The sequence below is a fragment of the Phascolarctos cinereus genome, unplaced genomic scaffold (assembly GCF_003287225.1).
Source record: "Phascolarctos cinereus isolate Bilbo 61053 unplaced genomic scaffold, phaCin_HiC Scaffold_9;HRSCAF=440, whole genome shotgun sequence".
NCBI classification, from domain to species: domain Eukaryota; kingdom Metazoa; phylum Chordata; class Mammalia; order Diprotodontia; family Phascolarctidae; genus Phascolarctos; species Phascolarctos cinereus.
Window position 1 is genome coordinate 203,626,980 of NW_027556402.1, and position 8,425 is coordinate 203,635,404.

The 8,425-nt window shown below is 51.5% G+C and overlaps 1 protein-coding gene and 1 pseudogene across 2 annotated transcripts; one reads left to right on the forward strand and one right to left on the reverse strand.

Moving 5' to 3' along the window:
- Positions 1-1,859: 1,859 nt before the first annotated feature.
- Positions 1,860-8,177, forward strand: MRPS26 (mitochondrial ribosomal protein S26). Of its 2 annotated transcripts, XR_013483777.1 has the most exons (5): positions 1,860-2,149; positions 3,299-3,436; positions 3,592-3,715; positions 4,367-4,623; positions 7,289-8,177. XR_013483777.1 is itself a non-coding variant. In XM_021005501.2 (4 exons), the coding sequence occupies exons 1-4, from the start codon at positions 1,920-1,922 to the stop codon at positions 4,493-4,495; spliced, it is 621 nt and encodes a 206-aa protein (XP_020861160.1). In that variant the 5' UTR covers positions 1,860-1,919; the 3' UTR covers positions 4,496-4,657. The 2 variants fall into 2 exon arrangements, 1 of the variants encoding a protein (XP_020861160.1); XM_021005501.2 differs by lacking the exon at positions 7,289-8,177 and having other exon boundaries at positions 4,367-4,657.
- Positions 5,895-7,162, reverse strand: LOC110221109 (oxytocin-neurophysin 1 pseudogene; annotated as a pseudogene).
- Positions 8,178-8,425: the final 248 nt, after the last annotated feature.

An 8,425-nucleotide genomic window follows, 5' to 3' on the forward strand; every position in this document is an offset into this window, starting at 1 on the left:
CTACGCTGGAAAAACTGAGGAATTAAGCATGCCTGGACTTCAGTGTCCAGCTGCATAGGGCAGTCCAGCATAAGTACTTCTATCTTGGACAGGCAATAAACTAGGCCCAGAATGGGAGAAAGACAAATAACAAAGTTGTATTTGAGAAACTGGGCAGCACTTTCAGTGACCCCAAGGTGTTCCCTGACACAAAGCTCTCTATTATTCTTCTGATGACACGATATAGCTGCAGATAATGAAACAACACAATTCTCAGAAGATCAAAATTATTTATGACCCAAAGTGCAGTGTAGAGTTGAATGGTCACCAAAAACAAGTTGTGGCATATTGCCAACAATGACTTGTATACAAAATGTATGACCAAGAAGAGTGCAGCTAGAGAAAAGAACAACAGCTGAAAAGCTAAAACCTGAAGCAGGGGTTCTTAACCCTTTTTTTGTCATGGGCCCCTTTTGCTAGTCTGGTAAAGCCTGTGGACCCCTTTCTCAGAATAATGTTTTTAAATGCATAAGACAGAATACATAGAATTCTAAGGAAGACTCATTGCTTCCTTTCTCTGCCATCCCATTAGTTCTCCAAAGTACCATAAGAAACCTACTGTTTCGGGGTTTTTGGACACCCCCTCTGTACAAATGAGCACAGAGCTGGTAGCTTAGCTCTTCCCACCATGATTAGTTACAACAGCTGCCTCATATTGTGAGTTTAACACAGTGCCTGGCACACAGTCGATGCTTACTAAGTGTTTGCTCTGATTAACTAGGGCATACGGGTCTTAGAGACCTAATCCAATTTCTTCACTCTGTGGATGAGGAAACTGAAGGCCAGAAAGGTTAAGTGTTTTGTCCAGGGTGTTACAGGCAGTTAAGTGGCAGATCTGTGATTTGAACCTGGGACTGGAGCACCAGACATTTCCCAGGAGATACTACTGCCTCTCCCCTTCTCTCTGTCGTTACTGCCAGTCAACATTAAGCATGTATTATGTGCCAGGCACTGTGCTAAGATATGCAGGGGGAAACAAAGGATGGATAAAAACAGTCCCTTTCCTCAAGAAGATCACATCCTAATGGGGAAGACAACGTGTAGCTACTCGGATACAAGATATAAAGGGTGTCCCAAAAGTCTTCGTGCAATTTGAAGCTATTAAAACTTTACATCTCAATTTCGGGACAACCTGTATACAGTCCAAATGGGAAGTAATCTCACATGGAAGGGGGGTTGGGAAAGGCTTCCTGTAAAAGGTGGAATTTTAGCTGACACTTGAAGGAAGCTGGGAGGTAGAGATGAGGATGGAGGGCGTTCCAGGCATGGGAGACGGTCAGTGAAAATGCCTGGAGTCGGGAGATGAGGTGTCTTGTTCTAGGAACTGCGAGGCCAGTGTCGCTGGATGCAGAACACGCGGTAGGGGGTTAGGGGTAACGAGACTGGAGGGGATGGAAGACCAGGATATAAAGGACTTTGTAGAGAATTTTATATTTGATCCTAGAAGTGATAGGGAGCCACAGCGGTGACTGAGTACGGGAGTTGATATAGTCAGAACAGCCCTTTACCAAGCCTGGGAAAAGCCACACTTAATCCTCTACCGAGGTGACTGGGAGACTATTGACACCGATCCAAAGTTAAAAGCGGGGGGGGGGGGGGGGGCCGGGTCGGGACATGAAGGTATAAGGCAATTGGCGAGAGGAGGTGGAGCCTTTAGACGGACAGGGCAATGATTGGCGAGGGACATAGGAAGGTGATATGGGAAGGCGGAAAGGCACATCAAGGGTGATGATTGGTGAATGGAGACAGGGTGCTGATTGGAGAAAGTTGAGGAACTAGACAGTGTGGAAAGCGGTGATTGGTTGGTAGGCGAAGTCTCGAGCATGCGCTGAGCCACGAGATAATGTTAGAGACTCGCTGTCCCAGAATATCTCGCGATTATGGCCACGCTCGCCACTTTGGGCCGCTTGGGCCGCTCGGTCAGGCCTCCGGTCCCGGCTCCTTCTTTACCGCTATTGCTGCCGCCCGCACGGGGCCGTAAGAGCCGTCATGACCCGCCCGCCAAGTCCAAGATCGGGCGCCTGCGAACCCCGACCCCCGTAGACCCTGTCGAGATGTACGTGCTAATGGAGCGTTTTAAGAGTTATAAACAGACCGTGCAAGCACTCAGGTATGGAGGGGCCGCGTATGAGCTTAGAGGGGAGGAGCCTGCAGCTGGGGGCGGGGCCTAGTGCTGGGGGCGGGGCCGAGGCTTCCCAGCCCTACCCTAGGAGAAGAAAGGGGCCAGGCTTTGGAGATGGATATTGAGAGTAACTCACTTCACCAAACTTTCATTGGGAAGATGTTTTGCTCAATGCATGGGATACAAAGATAGGAGCTTATAATAATAATGTTCTTAATTATAGGAGCAATTTGCATGTATATATATATATATCCCTTTTAAGGTTTGCATGAAATCATATGCTGCTTGCCACAGTCCTTTGAGATAGGTAGGTGCTATTGTACCCATTTTACAGATGAGGAAACAGGCTGAGGGGTGCATATCTTTCCCTATTAGAATGTGAATTCCTTGAGAGCAGAGACTGATTTGATTTTTCTATCTGTGTCTGAGATAAGATGAAAATCTAGGTCTTCCCAACCCCAAAATCTAGCACCATCATGCTAGCACAGAGGAGACTGAGGGAAAGTAGGCTTCATGGGCAAGATGGCACCTGAGTTTGTTTTTTTTTTTTCCTTTTGGCTAGGCAGTGGGGTTAAGTGACTTGTCCAGGGTCACACAGCTACTATGTGTTATGTGTCTGAGGCCGGATTTGAACTCAGGTCCTCCTGAATCCAGGGCTGGTGCTCTATCCACTGTGCCATCTAGCTGCACCTGGCACCTGAGTTTTAAGAAATAGAAATGGAACAGGGAGACCGTTCTTGGTGGTTGGGGGGGGGACGGGACAGGACAGTTAAAGGCTCAGGAGAGGAGGGCAGGACTTGAAAGAGGATGGCAAGTCAACCAGTTTGGTTGGAGCTCAGAGGGTACTGAGGCTGCTGAAAACTTGTATGGTGGAGGCAAGAGGTCTCCTGAGCAGACACACTTAAACAGAAATATCTAGATTAAAACATCTTTGGGGAATATTTAATAAAATAAGTAAAAATGCAGTAGAACACAGATAATGTTAAAATATGGTTTTCTAAGTATGTAGCTTGCAGAGATTCTTATGTGTGGTTTAGCAGCCCTGTTTCTAGTTGAGTTTGATATCACTGCTCAGGAGCCCAGGGGAGAAAGGACGCGCCTGGATTTGGGACTTGATGCCAAATTTCTGAATCCCAGGCGTGAGTTCATGGAAGAGGTTTGGAGAAAAGCACATGACAAGAAGTTTGCGGACCTGAAAGCTCTACGGGATTCTGAGGAACACAAGCAGCTCATGGCCTGGAACCAAGCAGAGAATGCTCGGCTTCAGGCGCTGAGGTGAGGAGCGTGTTCTGCGGGTGGCCCAGGGTCCCCCTTGGGTGGCACAAGGGTGGAGGGGCTCAGATCTTAAAGACAAGGGAGCCGCAACATGTCAAGAAACAGGAGCCCCTGTTTGGAGGGAACCTCATGCTCTTATGGACCTCTCACGGTAGGATCTCGAGGCTTCAGCGGCAGGAGCAGGAGCAGGAGCGGCTCCGGGAGCTGGAGGAGATGCAGAAGGCACAGGAAATGGAAGCTTTTGTCCGAGAGAAGGAGAAAGAAGTGCTACAGTTGCAGGTGGGCCAGAGCTCAGGATGGGGCCCTTTCCAGGGGGAAGAAGGCACTACTGCCTACGGGTTAATGCTGGCAGCTTCCTGGAGGAATCTCTTCTGCTTCCCCCAGGGCTTTCAGGCCAGTGCCACGCAGGGGGCTTGGAGCTCTGCAGCTCCATGGCTGAGGAGATGGCATTCCTCTGCCCATTTCAGGGGGTTTTGGCTTTACTGCCCCTCCTCCCAAGGAGGGCCCTCAGGTTTGCTGTGAGAAGGACCCAGGTGTCATGACTCTTCAGTGTTAATGTCTGAGGCCATTTAGCTGAAGGAGAGAAGACTGAGGAGGGAAGGGATGGCTGCTCTCCAAGAATTATAAGGGAGAAGAGACATTGGATCCATTCTGCTTGGCCCCAGAGAACGGGAGCGATGAGAGGGACTGGAAATTGTTGGACATTTAGAAGAGCATTCCAAGAGTCAGAGCCATCCAGTAATGGAACTAGCTGTCCTACTAGGTAGTGAGCTCCCCATCGCTAGAGGTATCCAGCTGAAGACTAGAAGGCCCCCAGTAAGGGAAGTTGTGCCCAGGATTCCTACTGGGGCAAGGCTGGGCAGAGCACCTGCCCTCTGGGCTCAGTTCTCGGTGGTTCTAACCCTCTGATTTCCAATTTGTCCCCAACAGGAAGATGCGAAAACATTTATTACTCAGGATAACTTGGAGGAGAAGATTGAAGCCGCCCTTGACAATCCCCGAAACTACAATTGGGCCCTTACCAAGGAGGGCCATGTGATTCGACCACGCGGGACGTAAGGCTGCCAGGAGCAGCCACTGCCAGGGCCCCGGGGAGCTGGAGCTCTTATCTATCTCCTCCACCCCAACACCCATTCCAGGCTTTCTCTGGCCTCATTGCTCCTTACTGATAATTAAGGAATAAGCAGGTACAGAATAAAGGGAAGGTGCCTCTTTTGTAAACCTCCTGAGCTTTTCCTTTCTCAGATATTCAGGGCTAGGGGGCAAGGGCCCCAAGCCTTTCTGCTGACCCCACATCTCCCTCACTTTCCTTAGCATAGATCCCTGTCTTCAGTGCCAGGATTAATTATTGATCTAAAGACCATCAAATCTAACCCCTTCCCTACACAGATAGGGAGACTTTAGTACAAAAAGGGCATGAGACTTGGCCAAATTAATGGCAGAGGTGGGCAAACAAGCATTCCTTCCCCAAGTCCTTGGGCTGTGCCCACAGGCAGCCCTTGTCCTCTGGAGATTGGCCAGACTCCTAGCTCCTCAACTGACAAAGTGTCTGTTGCCTCTGACTCTGCCACGTCGTCGGCTATTCAGACTAGGGACAGGGAAGGTGTCCATGAGGGGGTGGCAGGAGTGGACGGTGGGAGCAGAGAATCACTTCCCCAGCTGCTACCGAGAGGAGGAGGGATCCCATGATTCTACCAATATCTGCTCCACCCCATAATTGGTCACTCAGCAGGAGCCTCCGGTAGCCAGGACAGCGATGGGCACCTTTGTGAAATTAGAGCTGGAAAATCCTGGCATTGTGGGCAACTCCTGCTTCTAGTGAGGATTTACTGTGACCTCAGCAACCTTGAGAGTTTGAAGGGAGGGCAGACACTTCAGAACTTCCTCAGGATTGGCTGTGGTCTCTGAGCAGGGAGCCCCTTCCCCCACTACCATATGTGGGTAACAGCCTTAGAAAAGGGAAGTATTTATTCACATCCCTCCCCCACCACCACCATATTGAAAGCAATGGTGGGGTGAGAGCAGGGGTTCCCTGCCTTGGAATTTAAAGCTCTTCCTGATACACAGACCACATAGAATAGCCTTCTACCTCCCAAAGTCTGGGACGCCATCATCTGTCTTTCCCTTGCCAGCTAATCTATGCCCACTGTAAAAAGTAAATGGACGGCAACCAATGTCATAGAGATTCAGCTTTATTGAAGGGGAAGGGCTAGGAAATGAGCTCCTCCATCTGGATGGGTCTGTCCAGGTCTAGGAGAATGTGGGTTCTTGGTCACAGACAGGGTCTAGTGCACAGCCATCTACAAGAGAAAGGGAAGGTGTTTCAGTCAGGTGGAAACAGTCTTAGACTCTGCCTTCTCCAGCCCCTAACCCTGGAGAGAAAATGAAAGCTGCCAAAGGTCAGAGCAGGAGAGGGAAGAAGTGGGGAAAGGAAAGGGGTTTTGGGGGAGGGAAGCCGTCACAACACACTGGAGGCTGTAGTATCTGACACAGGTGCCCAGGACCCAGGAGTGCCCAGCCTCTCACCGCTGCTGCAGCAGATCCCGCTGGCAGCACAGCGCCCTCCAGTCCCGCAGGGTTTCTGGCCAGACTGGCACGGGGAGGGCAGGTAGCTCTCTTCCTGGCACCTCAGGCTCTCGGCCGTGCCCACGTAGCAGCCTAGCTCTTCCCCGCAGCAGATGCTGGGTCCGAAGCAGCGCCCTTTGCTTCCTGGACCACAGGGAAGGCACTGCAAGGTGGGGAGAATAACAAGGGTCAGGCCTCTGGACAGCACATCTGAGCCCAACTTCTGGTTTGGGAGCCGTGAAAACAGGAGCCCTCTGGGAGGAAGGGACTCTACTCACGCAGGAAGGCTGCACTGGAGCACAGGAGAGAATCTAGGGCCGAGTGCTGTCCCCTGCCCTGCCCTGCTCTGCCTTACTGTCAGAGTATGGCGAATGGATTGGGTGGATCTGAACCTTGTGCGGGGTCGGAGCGCTAGGATGGAACTGGGGATCTGAGCAGCCCAAGGGACAACGCTACAGGGACCCAAGCATCAGGGTGTCTGGGGCAGCTCTGGGACCCAAGGGTCCTCGAGGTTTGGTTGAAAATGGCCTTTGGCTGTTGCGCCCCCACACCCTAAGGGCAGACCATGTGGCGCCGGGGAAGCAGAGAGGGGCATCCTGTAGGAGTCCCACCCAGGCGGAGCCTCACCTTGCGCACGTCCATGTCCAGAGCCGAGCGCTTCCCGCCGATGGGGCAGTTCTGGATGTAGCAGGCAGAGGCCAGAGCCAAGAGAGCGAGGAGATAGCAGCAGGCGAGACCAGGACGGGGCCGAGGGGCGAGGCCAGGAAGGGAGCCGGGGCTTCCCATGGTGAAGCTGGCTACCTCAGAGGCTGGATTGGTTAGGTTGAGGTCTGGGTCCCCGAGGTTGATCTTCCTGGGGCTCTGAGCTCCGTGCTCTGAGCTGGGCCTATTTATGCCTCGGAGCCAGAGGCCTAAGGTGGCAGCCGCTTGGAAGCTCACGCCCGGTCAGCGGGAAGTGAGTGCCACCAGTGCCCCCTCACTTAGCCAGGTCAGGCTGGGGCACAGGGTCAGGTTGTCTGGTCAGGGCCGAGCTCAGGGCCAGAACTGGGGCTCTGCCCTCATTAGGCTGTGGCTCTACTTAATGCCCTAAGTGCTAGCCTAAATGAACTTCCAATTAACTCTTGGCTCTAAGATCTGAGCCTGCAGTCCAGCAGCCCTTCCTCATTTACTCCCCCACTTCCATCCCTCCCTCCAAAAGTCTCCCTTCTTCTCTTGGTCTGTTTCCAGATCGAGAGGAGCTGGTTCCAGGCCCGCTTCTTGGATGAAAGGCCTGCCTCTCTTTTTCAGAGCAAGAGACAGCCAGCTCCATCTGTCTCCTCCTAGGAAAGCAGAAGCCAAAGTCCAGAGAGGGAAGGTGCTCCCAGACCGTGGACCCCAGAATCCCAGTCCTTAACTCCCTTTTATCAAAGACTGCCTTCCCTAGGAGATGGGGTGTCCAGGGATTGGAAAATCAAGGTGCAGGGGAATTGTGGGCTTGGGTCAGGATTCAGGCCTGACACCAAGAGAAGCACAGACCGAGAAAAGAGTAGGAAACCTGTCAGGGAAGGAATGGACCCCAGGAGAAGGGTCTACCAAGGTTAGCTGGACCTAGATCTCTCCTAGGGAGGAAAGATTTGGCTCTCAGCTATCTCTGAGCCTACTGGGAAGAACTGTAGGAAAAGAGAACTATCTTTCTCGGTGCCTAGTACATAGTAGGTACATAAAGGTGGTCCAGTGAATAAATGAAGAAACAGTAAAAGTTAACAGGATTTATAGTCACATTGATACAGGCAGAGCATTCAAAACAGAAGGGCCCGTGGCTATGCTGTCTTCTGCATCACATCTGGGGTGGTGGGAGGGCAATCAGGGAACTGAGAAGACTGCAGAGCTAGGATCCTTGAAGGACCTCAGCTTATTTACTGGCTTAAGGAAAAGAAGTTCGGGGAAGAGGTGGGGGAGGGGATCTTCACTGCCTGTAAGTAAATAATGGGCTATCTTGGAAAAGAAGGATTCATTTTGTTCTGCCTGGCCCCAGAGGGCAGAGCCAGGAATAAGGGGTGCTAGGTGCAGGGGATGATTTCAGAGTGATAAAAGGAAGACCTTAACAATTCAAGCAGCCCCACATGAAGAAGGTATGATGTTTGCCCAGTGTGGAGGACCTGACTTCAGACTTACTTAGCTGTGTGACCCTGGGTAAGTCACTTAACCCCAAGTGTGTGTGTGTGTGTGTGTGTGTGTGTGTGTGTGTGTGTGTGTGTGTGTGTGTGAGTGTGAGAGAGAGAGAAAGAGAGAACATTGGATCAGGAGTATGGAGATGTGCTGTCCAATCCCAGCCCTGTTAGCCACTAACTCACTGGGTGTGCATAACAAGCCCTTTCACCCCTGCAATCTACCCTCCAGTTGGCTGTCAAAATCATCTTCCTAAAGTAAGGGTTTGACCATACC